We start from the raw sequence: 22,456 nt of genomic DNA on the forward strand, positions 1-22,456 counted from the left end.
CAGGTATGTTTTCCTAGGAGAAATCCCAGCCTTTTGGGGAACGAGAGAACTGGCCACTGGGGAAGCGATGGGGGAATAGGATATTTCCACCATTCGCTGGGAGATGCTTCATCTAGGACCCAGAATTCAAGCTGTCTCTGGAGCCAAGGGCTTTATAGGGGAGTTTCACTGTAGCACCTAACCCGCCAAAATCCTCTTTTACGTGTGACTTAAGTTCCCCATAGCAGGGCACTAACAGCACTGCGACGCCCCAATCTGCTACAAACCCCAAAAGAAGGAGGCGTGGAGTCTCCTAACTGAAAATTGACCCAGGCTGAGCCCACGGGATCTGAGAAGAGCAGAGCCCCAAGGAGGTCTCCAGCACAGCTATAGGAATTGAGAAATAAATGTCACTGATCTGGGTAGACTTGTCTTTCCCGTCTCTCCAGATGGGAAATAAGACTCCAATAAAAGTAGCCGAGAGATATTGGCTTCCTCTTCATTCCTGAGCCTCCTGCAGGGAAGGAGGGCTTCATGCAGATTAAGGTGAAAGTAGATATTTTGCATGACTGAAAATCCGATGCAATGGAAAACAGCAGGAGCCAAGGAAGTGAGTGTAGCTGGCAATTATATAGATATATAGTTTAGAAAAGTGTTTTGACTAACCTGATAATAGAGCATGAAATAGCATGGTTCTGACGTAAAAAAAACCTAAGACCCCGGAGGTACAGCCAAGATTTCTGAGGGTGACTTGCCATCCGTCCTGGAGCACAGAACCACATGATAATTCAGGTTGGAAGGGACCTCGGGAGGTCTCTAATCCAGTCTCCCGCTCCAAGGAGGGACAATGCTGAAGTTGCATTATGTTGCTCAGGACTCTGTCCAGGCAAGGTCCGAGTATCTCCAAGGATGGAGATTTCACCCCCTGCTTCTCATGGTCCCTGTTCAAGTGTTTAACCACCGCCCTGGGGAAAAATCTTTTTCAGTGTATCTAGTATTTTGCTGAAATTTGTGCTGTCACCTCTTGTCCCGCCCCAAGCCCCTCTGAGGCGAGTCCAGCTCCTCTGCACCATTCCAGCAGGGAGTCACAGACGGCAAGGAGATCCCCCTCGACTTTCTCCTCTCCGGCTGCACAACCCCAGCTCTCAGCCTCTCCTCGTACGTCCCAGGCTCCAGCCTCGACCAGTTTGGGGTCTGGTACTGGCGGACCCAGACTGGACCCAGTCCCCAGACGTGATCTGCAGAGAGCAAAAGCATCTCAACTCGTCTGTGCTGGCCCTGGGACATGCAATATAGTTATTGCACACAAAGCTGACCACAGCAGGAGAAGAGAGGTAGCTGTGAGGTGACTGAAGGAGAGCCAGCAGGAGCTACAGGTCCTGCAGAAGAAGCTGCAGCTTGCAATTAGAGATCGTGTGTGTTTTCTGCGCCCGCATCTGGCACCTTTTCAATTTCATGTACTTGCCTGTGAATTATGAAGGACTTTTTTCCTGAGTGGTGTTTTGGTAGGTGGCTTTGCCAGCCACTGTGTCCCATGCAGTGGCTGGTGGATCCACTGGTGGCTTTGTGGTCCACCTCCCAGGCTGTGGGATCATAGGAAGCCACTCTCAACAAAGGTTTCCAGTCCCAGCTTGCTGATCTGTGAGCAGCACTGAGGTCCAGAGGCCCAAAAAACACGGGAAGCTTCTCTGGAGCAACTTTGCAGAGTGAAAGCAAGTTCTCCAGTGCCTTGCCTGAACCTGGTGTACTGAAGTCTCAGCACAGAGCAAAGACAGCTGAGCCCCAGGAGCAGCAACGTGCCCCGCTCCTCTTCTGCACTGTGTACATGGGCAAGGCCTCACGTTGACTGGCAGCAAGAGGTGGCTGCTGCTGTTTGGAAGAACCGCTAGAGATGGACCTGGAAGGATGAAAGTCTCCTACGTACACATGATAAAAAAGTAACTTCCCTGAGGAGAAGGGTCTGCAGTGAGCAGAGAACTACTGCACCGACCAGAGAGGCCACATTAAACACATCTGCGCATTGGTATTGCCCCATGGAGCCAAGTCCCTCTCCTCTCAGACGGAGAGATGCTGCTGTGGTAATTGCATGGATGCACCTGTAGATATCCCAAGGAGTCCACAGCAAGTTAAACAGAGCAGCTAGCCAACGGCCCTCAGAATTAATGTCATTCTACCCCCAAAAAATGCTGGCAGAGATCGAGCACATGCAGGCAGGATGGCAAAACCCATCAACTGTCATCTCAGCCCTTGTGTGAGAGCCCTTCTCTTTGCACAGCTGGGGCACTGATATCTTACCCTCCTCCAGGCCAGGGCTGGTGTCCTAATCCATGTCAGGTTCCCTTGAACTAAGCATTTGAATCTCCAAAGCTCTTGGTACCATACAGATAAACTGTATTTGGGTATTTGCTGATTTTCTTCTCTCAGTGCTTCAGGTAAACTCTGTTCTACAGCGTCAAGACATGTACTGGTCCTTCAGCTCAGTAGCATTAGCAATGGGTGGTGAATTCCTATCCAGAGACTTTTCTCCAGATCAGCAATTGTCCAGAATGAAGGATCGACCCAGCTCAAATTCCCTGTCATGCACTCCGGTTAATTCAACAGAAAATGTGGTCTCCTTCCTCTCTTGGCAGGGCAGGGCAGAGCAGGGACTTATCCTGAGTTACAGAAGGAGATCTCAGGAGAGCCCGGTGTTTCCCAAACCATGCATCGTCTCTGCAGCCACAAACTGAGGCGCCTCCTTGCTCGTGGCTATGCAACCACGGCCACAAATGCAAGGTTTTGTTCCGGTTCCTTGTACAGATCAGAAATGCAAGACACAACCAGCAACGCTGGAGAGTGACAGGGCTGTAAACCCCGCTCAGAAGCTGTAAGGGAGCTGGCCCATCTGTAAAGGAAGGGTACAAAGATGCTGAGCTGCCCTTGGGTAAGGAGAATGCACGCAAGCGGTAGCAATGATTCCTGGACTGAGCCAGGGTACCTTAATGCCCCCAGCGAGAGCCGGGCCAGATGCACAAATAGAGTTGGATGAAAAAGTCATTAACATAACCTACCTCAGCCTTTGCACCAGGAGAACCCCAAGGAAGGGGCTGAAACAGGTGGGAGAGCGGGAGCAGAGGGCTTTCCCCCTCCATACAGCTCTGCGAGCTGCAAACCAGTGCTGTCCCAGCCCTGCTGCCCACCAGGAATGGTTCCATCCATGCTGGACCCCACACCATGGCCACAGGCTGCCCGGCACCATGCCCGTTGGCTCGCAACACTCGGAGCCAGCAGGGATGAGAGTGGGATGAGCGCTTTAGTGTCATTTTGGTGAGGGTTGGCTGCTGGTGCACAGGGAGGCAGAGGTGGGACGTGCTGTGGCTGCAGCTCCTTCCCAGGGAATCTCTCCCAACAAACACCAGAAGCGGCACCACAAGTCGCCGCCACGGAGCAGGTCCTTTCCACGCCAGCAGATGTACAAACCTGACGCAGAAAGCCCAGGCGTGCCCTAGGAGCTCGCTGTCGCAAGAGATGAAAGGCTTTCCAGTGCCAGGTGCCAACTCTGTCCCCGAATTAACCCTGTCCTCATAGTTCAGGAAGAAAACGGCCTAATTCCTGCAAACGGAGAGCCACAGACGCAAGTCCTGCAGGAGAAGGAGCTGATACGACCAACTGCGAAATGATGGGTTTAAAACACCAGCTGCTGATCCAATTAAAAGGGCTAATCTCTAGAAACGCCCCCGCAGGGAAAGCAGCCTCTAAGAGGACCCCCCAAGGGGAGGCATGGTCGTTAGGGCAGGATCCCAGGGGAAGCCAGCTCTGGCATATCCCTGGAACGGTTGCAGTTGATTATCCACAGCCTGTTTTACTCCCAGAGCGAGTCTCTCTGCCTCTGCTCAGCAGCACATCACCAGGGAGTGCTGCAGGGGAAGTTTATTATATCAGTCCTCATGGACCCTGTGTGCATCTCCAGCCTTCCTGCCTGATAGGTTGTTGGTACTGGGTTTGTTTTTAGAGTCCTGGGAGAGATGAAGGTCTCTGGCACCGGCCAACATTCAGAGTAACCCAAGATGAAGCTGAGGTCTTCTCCCTCCTGTGCCACTGTGGGGAAGGAAAAGCCAGAGGGCCCAAAAGGTTACGAATGGAGAAGGGTGGATGGAGAAGGGTGAGGAACCCACCTAAGAAACCCACTCGTGCAGCTCTGTCATCTAGAAGGAGATCCGGGTCTACCCCTTAGCTCAGGGTATCTCATCCCTTGTGGCTCAGGAATCACTTCAGATGGGTAAGGACCCTTCATGCCTCATGGCAGCAAGTGGAGGAGATGCTTTGGGCCTCCTTAGGTTGATAAATGCTGTGCTATGCCACCAGTGGCTGTATCCCTCTGACGGCATGCTGCTCGGGGGCAGAGCTGGTGACGTGCCTTGCGCCAGCAGATCAGCCTCCAGGATCATTCCTCCAACCAAACCAGCAAAAAGCAATGCGCCAGGAGCTGGGCAGTGGAATCGGGCACTTGGCCTGTGTGGCTGCAGGTTGCTGCCTAACACGAGCTCATCCCTTTGGTTTGTGCTGCCGTAGTGAGTGAGGGGGAACAGCAGCCAACGAGAAAATGCTTTATTGCTCAGTAAAAAAATTATGATAGTGTCCCAAAGCAGCGCTACAATAAAGGAATAGACAAAACACAGCAGAAGGCCTGGCTTGCAGGCAACAGAAAGCTGGCTGAGGCTTAAGGGACTGAAGGCAGTGGAAAAGCTAACACCTGAGAAGACTAGATGCTGCTTAGAGGCATCCAGGACCAGGGCAACATGATGGATCTGAGAGATAAAGAAAGCTCCACCTTTCTGGAAGGGCAAATCAGTCACATCCGTGGTTATCCCATGAAAATGGCATCATCTCAGTCTTTCAGCTCCTCCGTTCGTGATGGGTGCGTGCAGCACCTAACCCTGCAGCACACGGGCCAGCAAACGCGTTTCCTAGAACCGACTTCAATGCAAGGACAACAGCAGCAATACCAAAAGTATGCACCCAGGGCACGGGAGAACAACGGCACCAGTCGAGACACCAGGGTAATGCTGGCATGCTCCCTGCAGTGGGACCACATTTCCAGGGAAAGAACCAGGCAGCAGCAGCATCTCTCAGTTGGAAATTCCTTGGAATGGGACTGCCTCTCCTTGGAAGTTTCCATCTCTCTGTTGCGTCTCCATAAAACATCCCTCCAAGGAAATTCTCTGTTGCACAGACACCGTTAATCTCTGAAACACCCTGCCCAAGGCAAAGCTTAGCCAGGGATCCAAAGCAATTCAGCACTGACATGGATGATGCGGTTACTTTAGGCATGTGGTGCTTTTTAGAAGAAATACCATGCACCATGCTCTAGCTATAAATTAGTAAGGCATGGAAGCCAGGGAGGGATCTGATCCCAGGTAGGTTTCTCCATACCTGCTTGCTGCAGGGCTTCTCCTGGCCATGGAGCACCCAGTACCAACCACTGTCCAACATCAGCCTGGGATGGTGCATAGAAGGGCTCCCGGATGCTGGTGGGAACCAGAGCCAGGACCTCATTTCCAGCTCTCCACAGCAGCGATTGGAGTCCGTGCTTTGCTATGAAACAGCGATATCTGAAACAACCAGCCTCCAGACCATAGGTCAGTCAATTCTGGATCTACCAAGGGTAATAAAGAGGTGTTAGAGAGGCTCTGTTTCCACAGCACTTACCTTATTTACTAAGTTGCACCCCTTACAGGTCATTATGAGACGGTAGAGTTCAGGATCCTGCAAGGAGGAAGCAGGGCAAGAAGGGAATGGTATCCCGGGTTGCATCAGGAAGAGTGTTGCCAGCAGGTCGAGGGAGGTGATCCTGCCCCTCTCCTCAGCCCTGGTGAGGCCACATCTGAAGTAGTGTGTGCAGTTCTGGGCTCCCCAGCACAAGGGAGACATGGAGCTACTGGAACAAGTCCAGCATAGGACTATGAAGGTGATTAGGAGACTGGAGCATCTCCCTTATGAGGAAAGGCTGTTTAGCCTGGAGAAGAGAAGACTGAGGGGGGATCTTATCAATGCATATAAGTATCTGAAGGGAGGGTGTAGAGAGGATGGGGCCAGACTCTTCAGCAGTGCCTAGCGATAGGATGAGAGGGAACAGGCACAAACTGAAACACAGGCAGTTCCATCTGAAGATGAGGAAAAACTTCTTCACTGTGAGGGTGACAGAGCACTGGAGCAGGTTGCCCAGAGAGGTTGTGGAGTCTCCTTCTCTGGAGATATTCAAAACTCACCTGGACGCAATCCTGTGCAACGTGCTCTAGGTGACCCTGCTTGAGCAGGGGGGTTGGACTAGATGATCTCCAGAGGTCCCTTCCAACCTCAACCCTTCTGTGATTCTGCGTAGACAGCTCCTGTCTGCATTTGGATTTGGTAGCGCATAGCTACCTACAGAAAACCTCATCTGGACTGGACAGTGCAGGGTTTGGGCAGATTTTCCCCCAGGAATGAGGCCATCCCTAGGAACCCAACTGGGCAACCTCATTTCAAATATCCACCACTTCTGGTAAATGAGCTTAAATTGGGCCTTAGCTCTGCTTCAATTAGAGCTTTCAAGTGTGAGTTAATTAGGCTGACGAGCGAAGGGTTAGCCTCTGCCAGCGGACTGGCAGCATCCTCCCCGCAGGCGCTCGCCTTCAGTTACGCACTCAGCAGCCTTGTTCCGGCCATGAGACGAGACCCGGGACTTATCCCTTCTCCTGCCCCTCCCCTTCATCCCTTCCTGGGATTCCCAACAGGCAACCAGCTCAAAAAGCATCACTAGTTTGTTGGGTCTATGTTTTTCCTTGGGTTAATTTAACTGGATCAGTCCCATGTCCGGGTGCATTGCACAGCCTTGCAAGCCATGGCTGGGCACAGCACGGTGCGTAGCACGGGGGACAGGAACCCAGCACAGGGCAACGTGGGGATGTCGGAGACATGCCTGGGTACCCTTCGCTGGGAGAGATGTGGCAGGGATGAAGGGAACGCATCCTTGCGGCGTGGCTGTCGTGCACAGCATGGACACCCTGGCTTCTCACCAAAAGACACCATGTCCCTTCAGGAGCTGTCTGGGTCCTCCTGGGTGTCTCCAGTCAGCAGAAGTGGATGTGGAGCCAGGTATTTCCTCAACAAAGCCCTGTTGTTTTGCAAAGCAGGGAAGTTTCTTTGCTCCCAAACCCCTCTCAGCCAATCCCTGGCCCCATATAACCTCTTTTGAGCACCTGCCCTCAGCACTTGGTGCAACTCCCTCCGTGCCTCCCTGCCCCTTAGCCACACACCCGAAGACCCTAGTGCAAACACCTCAGTGTCCTGCCAGCAGAGTTCAGATGATTCCTTGGATCCATCACTCCCTGCTCCGCGGATCCAGGCTGCAGGCCACCGTCCCTGCCGCTTTAGCTATCATTAGCCCGAGCAATGTTGAACGGTGCCTTCACCTTGCCAAAACAGAAGTGCCCGGTACAGCAGTACCAGGTCTACGTGCACCGGTGCCCCGGCGCTCTCGCTGCCGCATTTCTCCCTGGTTGCTCTTTGCTGCAGGCCCGCGGTGGCCGAGGCTGGGAGCTGGAGACGCGCCTGGTCTCTCACCGGCTCCGGGGCCAAGGGCTGGGCCCCGCGTGCGCTCGCGACGCTCCCGCGCCAAGTCCTCCATCCTTTGCACACGCGCAGGCCTGGTGTCGGTCCACGTCCCAAGCGTGTGGCAACGACCCCTGGACGTGCAGAGCATAACGAAGAGCGAAGGGGAAGGCACGGCTGTCCCCAGGGTGGGAGCTGCTCTTGCTCTTGATCCTTTTACAGCCCCGCGTGAGCGCTTGCCTCTCCAAGAGAGAGCACCTGCACTCACTTAACAGCTTGCTTAGGCGTTCTTCCAGCACGCCAGAACCTCCCGTTTCCTGGCCTGAGTTTGCCCCCAGCCTTTGCTTGACCCCCCCGTGCCAGCTGCCAGCGCTGAGCTCAGTTTTCAGCCCCAAACCGACTGCAGACCGTACCCAAGCAGGGTCAGGGCTGTGCCGGTGCCACCCCGCACAGCAGGATGCTCTCCTCCGCATGCCAACCCCCAAAGACATGTTCAGGACAAGCAAAGCATCCGTGCGGCGTGCAAATGTAGCCACGTCGTCGCTGGGACGTTTCTCTGCAAAACCCCAGCTTCTCATCAACGCAATGTCCTCTGGGTAATAACCTTGTGCCCAGCATCCGCGTCCCCTGCAGCAGCCAGCCCTGTGCCTGGGTGATGGTTGTCTCCGTGCTGAAGGGAGACCCAATGGGACCAGCCGGCCCCGTCTCACGTCCTGACCTGGACGTCCACCAGAGAGCCTCCTGCTCCCACTCCTTCGTGGACAGGCCTCTATCTCTCCCCACCACGGCCTTCTCTGCAGATGGGGTTGGTGAGCAGCAGCAGCAGGAGCTGGAGGCAGCCGGGGCACCTAGCCACGTTGTGAGGGTGAGAGGTGTCCACTTATCTCAGCTAGCATTTGCCAAAGGGGTATTGAACAGGACTCTCTGACCATGCACAGCCAAAGTGGGGTCGTCTGCCCGCTCTGGCCCAGCGTGGCTGCACGGCCAGGGGAATCATGCATGGCAAGAGCAGGGCTTTTGGGAATCCTTTCCCCATCTCCATGCTTCCTGGTCCCTCCATCACTAGCCTGCAGCATCTCTTGGCAGCAGAGCGGGGCCAGAGTGGTCCTCGCCTGCACCATGTGCCCAAGGGAGTGTGGCTGAGCCATCACACTCCTGCACAGGAGCTGAAGGTGAAGGAGACATCGCCCAGGCCACAGTTCCACCATCCCAACCCTGAGGAGGGTGCGTGAGTGACCACAGGGAGCCGGAGTGGTGGACCCTGCTGGGACGGGATCCTGGCACAGCCCCGGAGCCGTAACATGGACCCATGAGAAACCCTCGAGCCTGCCAGGGAAAGGAGAGCCAACACAGGATGGTGAATTGAGAAGACACTTTAATCGGATTTATCAGACAGATCTGGATCTCCAAATAAATAGATTTATCAAAACAGAATAAAACAAGAAACCAGGGATAAATACATGTACCAAAACAACCTGAAAATCCCCCAAAGCTATTTCCAGTCTGGGTGACGGCCGTGCTGCTGCACGCCCTCCTCCCCAATGCTGCAGAAATGGTCCTGTTTGCCCTTTGGGAGATACCCCTCCTGTGAATACAGCACAGTAGATACTATGTAGGATATATATATAAATATATAGCATAATAACATGCTTAATAGCTACCTTAGTGCAGTTTTGGGGGGGGGTCTCAGACCCAGCTAGCTGCTAGCGCCGGAGTTACATCTTTGCAGACTACCATGGCAAGGAGACGGGGCCTCCCGTGAGGGACGTTGACTCGCGCGGGGGAGCCCCGGGGACGACGGGCATCTGGTCAGGGTGACACCAGTGATCAGGGCGGGATTTCTTCCCCCAGTCCCAGCTGGGTCCCCCAGCCCTGAAACGAGCAGCGGTTTTGCTGCTGAATTTGCCAGGAGCAGGATTGGTATATATGTTGGTATATACATTCTTCGCTGGGGTATAAATTAAAGTAAAATTTTACTGGACTTGAGGACAACCGTAGTGTTTGCCCCGGCTGCCCTTGGGCAGTGGGAAGAGGTGGTGTGTGGGTTCAGGTGTGTGGCTGCGTGCCAACCCCCGGACAGGCTGTGACACCCCACCAGCGCACGGGGACTTCCCTGGGCTTGCAGGGACTTTGCTTCATGTCTCTCACCAAACACTAAGAGCACGTCGGGGTGCCCTGGTCTGCATAATGTGGAGAAGGAAACGGAGGATGGGCAGGAGAAAGTGGCCCTGGCTCCCTTACTGGGACCAGTCCTGGTTGCCGTTCACCTCTGATGGCCACAGTGGCTACGGCACCGGGAGGTGTCTCCCAAGACAGCAGCAGCATCACCACTTGAAGGTGACCCACACAGCCCAGGATGTCCTTGCAGGAGCAAACCACAGCTGAAAGCAGCCGTGGCGGTGGCCAACGCTGCATTTTTCCCCTTCAGCATCCTCCCACCACAGTGGGGCAGACGGTGCAGGAGGGAGGGCACACTGCTGCCCTGCCGTGGCGCCCAGGAGCAGGGCCACCACCGTGGATGGGGCTCCCGAAGTGTCACAGCCAAAAGGAAGTGCAGTTCTCATTGGGAATGGAAAGTGGAGCTGAAGGGAGAGAAAATTACAGGGTTGACCATGGACACCTTCAGCCAGGTCCAGCCCAGGGCAGTGGTGTCAGAAGGAAAGCCAGGGGCTGTGGGACCTCCTGCATTGCTTCCCCCTCCGCACTCTGCACTGATGCGATGGGTTTCAGAGGCTAAATCTGTCCTCTCAAAAAGTGCATTTTCAAGTGACCTGCAAAGAAGGAAAAGAGCCCTAAAACCTCCCGCTGGTTCTGTGCTTTGCCTCCTCAGGATGTAGAAGGAAGGCACAGAGGTCTCCCCTATCAGTTTGGTTTCCAGGATTTTTTGTACTTCGTTCCTTTTCTCGCCAGCAGGAAGGTCAGGTCTTGCTCTTCCTGGTGAGAAAGCTGGAGAACGAGGCTGAGAGGTCATCTGCTGACCAGGAGAAAAAAGCCTTTCAGTCTTCTATCAAGGGAGACATATTTCCTTTCCTAGTGGCTGGGAATTTGATTTAAAGAGCTGGTAAGTAGAAAATACAAAGTCAGACATGGGAATCTCCTGAAATAAACCTCCTTTTCCTTCTCCGCTGCCGCTCTTTAGGGCTCCAGTCCAGTCAGGTGCTGAAGCATATCATGAACCTGGAGAAAATAAAGATTTCTACAGACAGAGGCATGACCACTCATGTGACTGAAGTCTGACCAGGCCTAAGTCCTGGCTGAATTGGGACCCACTTATCTTGCAGTATTAAAGTATCTCGAGTCCTCCAATCCTCCAAGTATTCTTCCAGCTAAAACAGAGGAGAGAAGACCTGAGATTTTTAGAGAAGTACCCGTTGAAGGGACTTTCAGCAAAAGAGACCCTCTGCAGATCACAGGGGCTCCAAGAGAGGAAAATGAGATGACTTTCTCTCCTTGCAGGTTGTCCTTAAGCTGGCAGTGGAAGAAAGGATGGTCCTGTCTTGTTTTGCTGTGAGCTCCTGATGCTCTTCAGAAATGCTGGGGATGATTGCAGCAGGCCTCACATCTCTCTCTTGTCTCTTCTTCCTTTCCTTGCACACCTGAAATCTTTGATAGCAGAAGACAACAAATGGCCTCTTCCACTCATCTGCTGGAGTGCTCCAAAGGGTGTCACGTCCGTGGCTATTGCCATATTTAGACCCGGATATGGTGGTGGTGTTTCAATCTGATTTGTTTGCTTGAGTTTCTGTAATTTACATCGGTGTGTTTTTCCTTTTATAGTTGTGCCGGTCTATTTAATAATGCGATTTTTTCATATATATGTGTGTGTGTGTGTGTGTGTGTGTGTGTGTGTGTGTGTGTGTGTGTGTATAGATAAATCAAAAGCTAGATGAAAGTTTTTTCTTTACAAGTTCTTTGTTTCTTTCTCTGGACTCTCTGTCATCTTCAGGTCTGACGTTTGGGCTCGGAAGATATTCCAGTGACCTGGATGAAGAGAGATGGACATTGATTAGAAATAACTCTCAGAAACTTGCCACATCAGGAAGACACATTTTTTTCCCATGCATAGCATCTCCGCACTGGAAGACCTGCAGGAACCGTGCTGGGAAAGAGGTGGTGAGAGAGGTCTGCCCACAACGTGGGCCACTGTCAGACTGGCTCATTAGTGGTCCCATAACCTGAAGTCATAGATTTTGCTATCTGGGCATGGCTTGACCTTCTCTCCTCAGTCAAGCAGCAGAAGAAATCAGAAACGCTGCTCAAGGGCTGTATTCAGACTACATGCCCTTACACTGATCTTGCAATTAAAAAGGTCTCTAAGGTAAACAGATGCCGAAGAGCTCGGGTATCTCCTCCTCGGAAGCACCAGTCACCAGTTCCCACTGCGGCCAGGGAAGCTGCTCTCCCCTATCCCCTCCGTCCTGCTCCGGTTACGGACCCTGCTTTCAAACAGGGTCCCTATAGACCTCCTGCAATACAATTAACACATAGGTGAAGCAATCAGTGGTATTTCCTACGCTTTCCCTGGTAAACCACTCACGTGCTCTCAAAAACAAAGCTGCTCAGTCTGAAACAGGGATCAGTCTCGCATCTCCCAGCCCTCAGCCTCGTCAGCGAGCTGCAAACACCCTGCGAAGCAAATGCACCTGAGGGACTTGGGCGATGCCGCGACAACGGGCTCAAAACTCGCCAAGCCCTCTCCCACTCCCCCCAAAAACAGCGGCATCCCTGGGCCCTCTACCTCAACCCCCCCAGCAATGCTGCTGAGGTCCAACTCCAGGTCTCAGAAGGTGGCTTGAAAGCTTCCTTGTTCTCCCCCTAGGTGGTCGCAGCCCTTGTGATCCCAGGAAGGATTACGCAGCCCTAATGGCGTCATCCCTGGGAGGCATATTTTCTAGCTGAATTAATCTCCTGTTGTGGAGAAATCACCGGCCAATGCTTTCCTAGAACTTGCGGTAACAGCGGAGAGATGATTTCACAACAGGGTTATTTGTCTTTTTTTTTTCTTCCCCCCCCCTCACATCATAGTCCCTCTCGAAATGGTGCCCCCATGAAGTCACGCAGAGCACGGTGCTTAGGTCATCGGGAGCTTCTGCCGGAAAAACAGGCTCACTGTGTCACGGTGTTAATCCCGCCGCATGTGAAAGGAGGATGAGTGAAAGGGATTTTAAACAGTTATTTTAGGCACTGCTGCCTCTGACATTTGGAGCCCAGTTTAGTTTTGCTCCCAAAATCTCTGCTGCGCATGACCGAAGCCAAGCATCGCTCTCCAACGAGAGGCCAGTTGGGACTGGGACGGGCGTCCCCATTGCCCCAGAACCGCCCGGGGCAGAGACACGGCCACAGAGCTGAACTGGGCTAAGGGGAAACCAAGGCAAGAAGAAGGGAGCACGGGCCGGAGATTTTGAGAGCAGCCTGTAAAGAGGGTAAGAAAGCAGCCCCCGATGCCTTTGGGTGCGAAACAGCCGGGGAGGAGGATGTTGAGAAGTGCCCACTTCTCTGAAGGCAGGTCAGCTCCCCCAGGGTTTGGCCCAGAGGTGTTGTCTCATGTGAACTGGAGGAGAAAACAAATTTCCATCCACCCCAGCCACCCTCCCAGCAAGCGCTCAGCTGGCACTGGCTGTGCTGGTACGTACTGGGCAGCAGAGCCCTTTGCCAGCTGAACCGAGACCCTGGCCTGTAGGTGCTGGAGTGCTATCAAATGAACGATATAGGAACGGATTCGATTCAAACTTAATCCATCAACTTAATCCAGTCGAAGTAAAGAGGCAGCCAGCCGGAAATAGCAATGCAGTTTCACTCTGCACAAGCACTCTCGGCATGTGCACTGGAATTCCTGGTTTTTGTAACATTTACGCTCATCCAAGAACATTAAGAAAGATTTTTTTTAATATTTCAGAGTTTATTTTTTTCAAATCTCTTGCATAATTTTTTTTTCCCCCGTAATGCCAGATGGATTAGATATAAAAAATCAAACAGTTTTATGGACTTTGGAGAGATGTAACCTTTGGATTTCACAAGTGTGCGTCCACTTTTAGAAAGTTGGCTGCCCTTTCCAATATCGTAAAGTGAAAATGTGACTGCTAACCAGGAGTATTGCACATGCCTGTAAAGACAGGTCAGCCCTGACCGGTTACATTTGCACAAGTCTTCTCCCTGTGGTTCACTCCGCACACTGTGCAGTGATTTACGCAGCCCTTACCAGGTAGCCAAGGCATGCCAGGGAGAATATGGGGCATTTGGGCCAGGAGACTGTGGCAGGCAGGGCCTGCTGGAGGACTGGGGTTATTTTTCTCTACCTTCATTTGTCCTCGTGATCAGCCTGAAGTTCTGTGCTTCTTGCTTGAACTCCTGTTTGCTGATCTTCTTGGTCTGTATCAAATGAAATATCCCTGCAGGCAGAAACACAGGGGCATCAGTCTACGCTGCACTCATTTTAAAGACCAGCCTGGTTTTAAAACGTGCCTCTCTGTCCCCTCCCGGGGAGGCAAAACCACGGGACGTTGCACAGGAAAGGCTGTACTGGATGCGCCCACAGTCCTGGCTTGGTCCAGGACCAGCCACGGATGTCTGGTGGCAGTTTGGGAGCGAATCCAGGGCTGTGCCTGTGCTCTGAGCACCGTCTGGGCTCCACGCTCCCGGGAAAGCTGAAAATCCCTGCACCACGCTGCACCGCTGTGGCCCCTGGAATACCCATCATCTTATGCCGACGCCAACCCTCATCATAACAGAAGTTGATCGTATTTGAAAGTGATAACTGCTCATTAAATCAGAACACACGAGTAACAACAACATGAAGCAGGCGAAAGTATCAAGACTTTGTTGCTCTGAAAAGTGTTTCACGCCAGAGGAGGTCTGATCTCCCCTGAAACCATAAGAGAAATAAAGGTGAAAGGAGGGGTATCCCGAGATGCCCTGCTTTGCTCTCCTGGGACTGACCACCTCTCTCCCCGTTTTCCTTGGTCATAGCGACCCTTCCGTCCTCAGACTCTGTTTTCCTCGAAGCAGCCAAGATCCAGGTTTTCCATTCCCCTGCCCCCAGCTCTGTAACTTCACGAGGACAGAAAACACCGAAACGATTTCAGCACAGATTGATATTTCTTTTTGTACCAGCATCATCCCGTCAGTGGAGACGCCTGAGTCAGAAGTTTGACACAAGAAAGCCAGAACTTGCATTTAGCAACAGAAGTGACCTTTCTGCAGGATTAGGGGTTATAATATTCATATTGGTCTGCAAAGTGTGACAAAGAGAGCAGGTATGCCTGGTATATCCTTCCCACGTCTCACTCAACCTCCCACCCACTGCAGGCACCCTTTGCATCCAGCACCATACTGTCTGCAGATGTCAGAGGCGACATTGTCCCCCATATTCGGTTAAGAGACTTTCCTGATTCCCAGCAGCAATTACACATAAAAAGAATATGTAACAAATGGGAACTGACTAGCAATCCATATAAACGAGATGTTACAGAGTGTGGAAAATTAACACGGGAAGTCAAAGACATCAAGAAAAATATGTGCCTAGCTGGACTATTAATATAAGTCATTTAAGTGGGCCAGGAAAAGAAGTCCTACCAGTAACAAAAGAAGATACTGGATGGAGGTAATAAAACTGTTAGTGACGCAAGAAAGTCAGAAGTGTTCAATAAATCCTTCTGGTCTATACTTAGAAAGGAGCAGGAGGGTGTGCTTATAGTCCCTGTGTCTCATGAAGCACTTTCCAGTACATTAGTAACCAAGAGGATAGTTTAAACAAGAGCTACAAGAGATAAACATCTTTTAATCAACTGGCTTGGATAATTTTCACCCAAGAGCCCTCAGAGAGCTGGCTGAGACCTTTGGCCCCTGGATGGTCATTTCTGACAAATGTCAGGAGCTGGGAAGCTGCAAAGCAGTGGAAGAATGCAGATGTTGTGCCAGTATGCACAACGAGAGAGTGAAGCGGCGCAGATAAGAATAGCCCACTCAGCTTGCCATCCGTGGAAAAGCCAACGTGGGATTAAGCTGATAAAGAATTAGAGCATTTGAGATAGCTAAGGCCGGACAAATTCATTTCACAGTGGGCAGATCCTGTCCAACACATCTTGGTTCACTCTTCACAAGGCTTATGAGGATGAGACATGGAGGGAAGCGGTGGGGCTGCCATGCACTTACCGCCTTTCTTGGTGCATTATACACCGTCTCAGGACCAAAAAATGAACACGGGCCAGTACCACAGAGCAAAAGAGAAATGAATCAAGGATCAGCTCTTCTGGAGAGCCGTTCTGCTCACCCTAAAACAGGTGGATGGGATAAATGGTAACTATTTCTCTCTACTGACTATGAAGGGAAGCAAAATGACTGTTTAGATGTGGTCTCATTCAAGAAACTGGTGCCAGTAGTGACTGAGTATCAACAAAACAGGTATTTCTACAGCAGTTCTCACGGAATGAGCCTTAGACCAGTGTGAGACAACATCCTCACAGATGCTCTGGAAGCAGCCAGGAAACTGCTCCTGATAAAACTTATGGCTGACCCAGAAAAGAGCGTGGGATGGTAAACAATGAGATCTGAATGAGAGACCTACTGCGCTCAGTAGGCAAAATGTCTTGCTATAGCCAAGTGCAAAGCTTCTCTCCCAGGAGCTCACAGTACAAGGCATATCATAAACCTCCCGGAGCATCCCAGGGAGCACACGAACCCGAGACTGGCAGTGGCTGGATGGAGATGCCCAGCCAGCCAGGCTGCACGCGTGTGTGAGAGGGAACGTGGCTGCACACGTGTGCATGAGACTTGACCCAGCAGGGCACAATGGGAGGACCTTTGACCAGGGCACCTCATCCAGTTTTGGGCTCTGGACTTCAAGAAAGACATGGAGAGAGTCCAGAGCAGAGGACATCTTCAAATGCGTCCTGGCAAAGGAGTCTCCTGTTCTCCCCACCTGTGGTGGATAGGACAAAAAAGCATGAGCTTGAGCTGCAGGGAGGTTGGACATCAGGAAAAGTTTTCTCCAAGGAAGGGCCTTGTGGCTCTGAAAGGTTGCACAGGCAGTAGTGTCTCCATGGCAGCAGATCTTCAAGTATATGTCAGAAGAGTGTGGGGACAGCTGGTCTGGACCTCTTTAGGCCCCCTCCAACCCAGATGTATGTGTGAGGGTACACCAGTGTGGTGAAACAGTGGGGATGGCTGAAGGTCCCAGAGCTGCAGATGCTCAGGATAGAAAGGAATATTTTGGTCATTGTCTAATCAACAGTCTGGCAGGGCAAAGATGAGAAAGAGCTCCGTGGGGAAAATTGTGCCTCCAGGTATAGCCCAGACATCCAGCAAGGCTGAGTGAGGGGCATGAGTCAATGACAGAGCCTATGAACCATGCCAGTCTCTCTCTCTGTCCTGAGTGTTCCTTTTCTGTCCTCACTCCCCTTGATAATTCCTGCTCCAAAACATTGGAAAGTCATGTTTCAAAACTCCTGAGGTATTCAGACCCCTTAATGCGTGGGGAAGCCTCCACTGCAATTCATCTGAGGATTTGTTGTGCACCATCAGCAAGCTGGGCAAAGTTTTTCACTGGGTATTGCTGCTGGTTTCTCCTCCTGACTACTGCCTCATGGAGGAAATTGTCCCGACACAGAAATAGATGAGGCCACGTAGGTATCATAAGACCATACAAAGGCAGATGGATGGACTCCAGGCATGACTTCCAGCCTCTTTTCTTCACACATGCTGCTCTGTTGGTAGAGTGATGGACCATGGAGAGGTGGAATCCATATGTGACTGAGCTCATGCTCTTTCCCAATAGTAACACTTCACTCTGCCAAGCAAAAGAGCTGTGTTGGCCTCGGGGACAAGGGCCTCCCCTGTCCTTGGCTGGCAGGGCTCAGGAGCTCCGTGCAGTCTCTAAGCTTTTGGCCTTGGAGGTGGCAAGACAGTTTGGGTAGTGACCTCTGCCAAACAGTGAGAAGCGGAAACGGTGGGGCCCAGACAGTGAAGTCTCAGAGCTGTCCTCCAGCTACAAGGTGCCATTGTGAAGGAGGCTTGCTGGAGTGGGGGGAGGAAGGGGAGAGGGGCACCGTGGAGGACGGAGGATGGCAGGGGGAGGATGGAGACATGGTGAGGTGACAGTCAGGGCTCCGTCTGTTGAGTTATTTTCTCTGGTTACTGCAGTAATTATTCATCTGTGCCCCCACACCCATCCGCTGCAGCTAGGGAAAGCCAGCCCCAGGAAGGCTGAGAACTCCATCAGGGAAGTAAGGTAAGACACAAGAGATCAGAGTATCTATTTATAGACGTCCAGAAGACATCCAGCTATGTGGACGGAGGGTTGCTGTAACCACAGATAGGCTGTGACCCACCTGAAGTGCCCAACTGTTTGCAAAGGGTAGAATACATCCATTGGAGACCTCAGGATGGGGCACAGCTTAGCACCATGATCCCCTCCAGAGCCCAGGAGAAACAAAACTCAGATATCTACCAGACCAAGAGTCTCTAGTGAAGAGAGACTCCTCTGGTCTACAAGAGCATTGCACAGCTAAAGGCACTGCAAGAGAGCAAAAAGTTCGTGTCATTTGACGGGATTGTATTGGGCGTGCTTCGACCTCAGAAGAACACCCCAACTGGAGGATTCAAATCAACTGGGCCAAAAAGTGGACTGGGGGCAATTCATCTCCCCAGCATGCACCTTTGCAGCAGCACTGCAAACTTTGCTCCCAGTGGTCGGTGGACCAGGAAAAAGAAAGAGCAGAAGAAAAATATGGATTGACCAGAACATTTTTTGACTGTGGTGGTTTCCATGTGCATCTGGCATGGAAGCGGGCATGGTTTAAGGGACGGCTCCATGGCCCCTGCCCTGTTTGCCCACGTACTGTGTGCATCAGAATGGGGTCACAGCAGTTGACTGGATATGCTGGGGACAAAAGTGATTTCCAGCCTCTGGCCTGCATGCCTGGTGGACTCAGCAACTACAGTGAACAGATGGGCAAGGAGAAGTTAGAAAAGCCAGGCTGCTCTTAGCAGGTTTCAACTCACTATACAAGGTAGGGAGCATCGGTAGAAAAGCTCTACAGCCTAAAAGATCAAACAAAGCTTGGAAACCACTGGGCAACGGTCCTCCCTCACCACAAATCTGTGTCGCAAAGTTCAAGCCAGTCTCAAACCCAAAGCAGTACCAAAGAAGAGAGCATAAATCCTTCCAGCCACACAAACTGGTTGAGAGAAGAGGTCAGTGGTGCACACACATCTTTTCCATTGCTGGCTGGTTTCGTTAGGCGACTCACCTTTAATCAGCTTCCAGTTGTAGATTTCCACTTCTTCTGACGGTTCTTTTTCGATTGCGATTGTCCTGAGGATCTCCTTGGAGGTCTCCGAGCTTGACGGCACAAACATGTACACCAGGACACGGTTGGGGTTCTTGCCACACCGGGTGGTGATTATTTCATCGGTGGGTTTCACTCTGGCTTCTGGGCAAAAAGGAAGACAGAATTTCTTAACCAGGGCCCTCAAGAGCAGTGCAAGGGGCAGGAGGACCCCGAGGAACAAGCTTGGAAGAGGTCAGCTCAGCACCCAAGGCGAAGGAAAGGCAGCTTGCTGGATTTGATGCCGTGTCACACAGCCGCATCGCTGACCCAGGATCAGAGCACACCTGACCTGGGGGAAGGATCAGATCTGGGGTTGGATCCTGACACAGCTCCGGAGCAGCAGGGTGAGGAATCTGCGCTGCCAGAGAAGCCATCCATCAAGCCAGGGGGTTGCCATCCCACCTTGGCAGAGAAGGAGGCTGGCAAGGCAGAGGGCTGCCTGGAGGCACTGATAGGGAGGGGGGAAGATCGGGGCGAAGCAGTGCCTACATCCTTAGAGGACAAACACCAATCGCATCATTATTATCCTGTCTTTTCAGGCAAGAGGTCTGATACTGAGCTGGGAACGACAGCAAAAGGAAGAGAGATGCTGATAAACTATCTGGGGACCTGCTTGTCTCCATACTTTCAATTCCCCTTGGTTTTGGCAGCCTCTAAGCCAGCGGGGATGGAGAAAGGGGAGTTTTTCTGCCCGGCTCCCCCATACCCCCTGCAGGAGACCTTCAGCACTATTGTTATCTGGCATGTTCTGAACCCCAGGCTGGATTCCCCAGTTCCCGTCTCATTCCTGCTGCCATCCCGAAGGAGCAACGTCAGCTAAGCAAAGAGATGAGCCCAGGGAACAGGAGCCAGCGCTGTGGCTGGCCTGCCTGGGCAGAGCGCCCGGCCTCAGCCCCGCGTGTGGGCTCAGACCCAGTCCGACCCCCCTCCCCACGCTCGCACCCTTGCGTGAAGGCACCTTCACCCCAGCCCCTCCACGGGGCAGTGGGGAGACCTGCGCCAGAGGCACCAGCAGGACCCTACGTGACTTTTTTAACATCCCTGGTGAAGGAGAGCTGTTAATTTTTTTGTTTCTGGAGTAATTAAGAATTCCCCATGGTTTTGGAAGCAGATTTATTGCCTTTGGTTGTGGTCCTTGGAACGCAGAGGAGCTCAGCTCTGCTGAATTTAGCCTTGTTCTCTCAGTAATTTTGGATGTTAAAGCTTTCTACACTACTCGAAAGAAAGTTTGGCTATAAATAGACGCGTGGGGTTTATTTTAGTAGGACAGTTATTTTAGGCCTGATTCTGCTCTCCCCCATGCTTTCTGGAGGGGTCCTGAACTACTCTGCACGCAATGCTGGCATAGAGGAGATGGAAATCCCAACCTAAAGAAATGCAAAGCAGGGCTCTTTCAGCAAGATGACAAGTATTCAGCTCTGCAGCCTCAGCGTGACACGAAGGGGGACACCCATAGCCCGCCACCCTCCCTGCTGCCAGCCCTCTCCCATGGAGTCTGGGTGCGGGGAAACCTCCATCCCAGACCATTACATTTCACCTACTCACGGGCTGCTTTCTGCATCCATCGCGGCAGCCCCAGTTTCACAAGAGGAAAGGAATCAAATGCCCTCACAGCTACAACAGGTATTTAACAGCCTTAGAGCTTCACACCAGAGCCATTGGATGGCCCGGTGTGCAGCGGGTCAGGGCAGAGGAACGAGGACCCAGGAGTCCTGGCTTTCCCCCCACGCAGCTGTGATGGTTTCCCTGTCTGACCAGAGCATCACAGCAATTCCCCTTTGATCATGATCCCTTTTGCAAACAGAAATCAGTCAGCGTTTCTCTCCAAGCTACTGCCTACAAAGGAGCAAGAGGAGGACGGTCATGGAAAGTGCCTGGAAAAGAAGACAGGCTAAATCTTCATGTAGTGAAGGACAAGCATGTAACTTGGCTGAGCGATGTGTGTGTATGATCACTATCTATGAGCATTGGAAAGCAAGAAGAAAATCGTTTTGGCTGGGTCAGAGTGTTTAACTGGAAATAAATGAAGACTGATCAGCAGACAAGAGATCCCAGCAGAGAGAGTTGTAGACTTTAAACCAGAAAGACCTGCTATAATGGGAATGCAAGACTGGAAGAGCTCTGCTCAGTCATCACATCCCATTCCCACCAGGCACCACATCATAAATCCTGCTCATAAACATATCAGAAACTTTATTAAAACAAGCTGGGCTTCTGCCCTTCACTCCCTGGGGGAGGCCATCCAGAACCTCTCTGCTCAGCAGCCAGAAACCTTGAAAATCCTAGCTCAAATTAGTTTGCAGCCTGTTTGCCCCTATTCCTTAATGTGATGCCATCCCTTGCTTCTTCTCCCTGGTGAGAGCCCTCCATGAAACTACCGTGACAACACATCAGAGAAGGTCACTTTGCAATTGCTCCATCTGGGGTCAGGCTCCAAGAAGACTCGAGGTATCTTTAGTCTCACTAAGGAAGAAGTGGGTGGTCCATCATCTAAACCATCATCTGATTCTGAATGATAATACACAGAGGTGTAGCCTAGGAAACATCCTCCAGTAGGAAGGGGAGCCGATCTGATGTCCTGCCACCTCTTTGACAGCTCTGTGGTTCAAGACAAACAGCTTTCCAAAGACCAGAAACCAACTGAGAGACCCAAAACCCATTAACTCATTAGACACAGAAAAGATGTTCTCTCTGCTGTGTCCCAGCCCCAGCACCAACCCAGCTCTATCTGGCCCACACTGACAGCTGTGTGTCTAACCTTCCATAAGGTCCCTCAGGGATGGAGACCTCAACACCATGCAGCCACAAGCGTCAGAGCTACCCTGCACCCAGAGAGTGTCCTCCTAATTTCAAACCTATGTTTCAGCTGCCACAATTCAACCCCATGACTTCTTGTTGCAGCCAGTTGAGCCCTGAAGAACAGGCCATGCCCTCTCCCCAGAAGGCACCTTGTACTTGCCTGAAGACTGTTATCATGTCCCTCCTTGGGCGTCTTTCTTCAGACTACACCCAACCAACACATGCAACCTTTCAGGATCAGTGCAGCTTCCTCACTTTGGATCAGTCCTGCTGCTCTCCAAGACAGGCCAACCCTTACATCAGTGCTTGTTTGGCTGAAAACACCCAGCATGAATTCAAGTCACCAGCAATATGAACCCTTACACATCAGTACGCCCAGGGCCTTAAACCAAGGCTAAAGGAGCGGAAGGCAGCTGACACAGTATGCAGGACCAGACAGAGCAGGCCAGTAAGATCCCACATACCTGGACATATTTTACAGCATTTCCCATCTACTTTCTCTGGATAGTCACACGGATACTCCTTAGGGCACGTGATCTTCTGGCAGTCCTGGACACCATCCCTGCAAGTGCACAGGATGCAGGGCAGGAGGCCGTAAAGCCGGAACACAGGGTGCCACACTTCCCCATGGGAGTAGGTCTTCCCGTTGTAAACACAAGCTGGAAGAGGAATAAGAGAGTTGCCAGTAGAAGTAAATCCTCTTCCTCTTTGCACACACAAGGCTTGGTGGAGCTCAACATGTTTTACCACCTTGCTAATGGGTAGCCCCGCTATCTTGAAGA

At 51.9% G+C, this 22,456-nt stretch overlaps 1 protein-coding gene across 1 annotated transcript in view; it reads right to left on the reverse strand.

Annotated features, from left to right (window-relative positions):
• Positions 1 to 11,449: 11,449 nt before the first annotated feature.
• CHRDL2 (chordin like 2) overlaps positions 11,450 to 22,456 on the reverse strand; it is a 31,695-nt gene continuing 20,688 nt past the window's right edge. Inside the window, exons 8-11 of the mRNA XM_067289600.1 lie at positions 22,139 to 22,333; positions 18,795 to 18,977; positions 13,845 to 13,937; positions 11,450 to 11,529 (exon numbers count right to left, since the gene is read on the reverse strand). Coding sequence (XP_067145701.1) covers positions 11,450 to 11,529; positions 13,845 to 13,937; positions 18,795 to 18,977; positions 22,139 to 22,333 — 551 coding nt within the window. The remainder of the gene's footprint in view (positions 11,530 to 13,844; positions 13,938 to 18,794; positions 18,978 to 22,138; positions 22,334 to 22,456) is intronic.

This window comes from Apteryx mantelli, chromosome 1 (assembly GCF_036417845.1).
Source record: "Apteryx mantelli isolate bAptMan1 chromosome 1, bAptMan1.hap1, whole genome shotgun sequence".
Lineage (NCBI taxonomy): Eukaryota > Metazoa > Chordata > Aves > Apterygiformes > Apterygidae > Apteryx > Apteryx mantelli.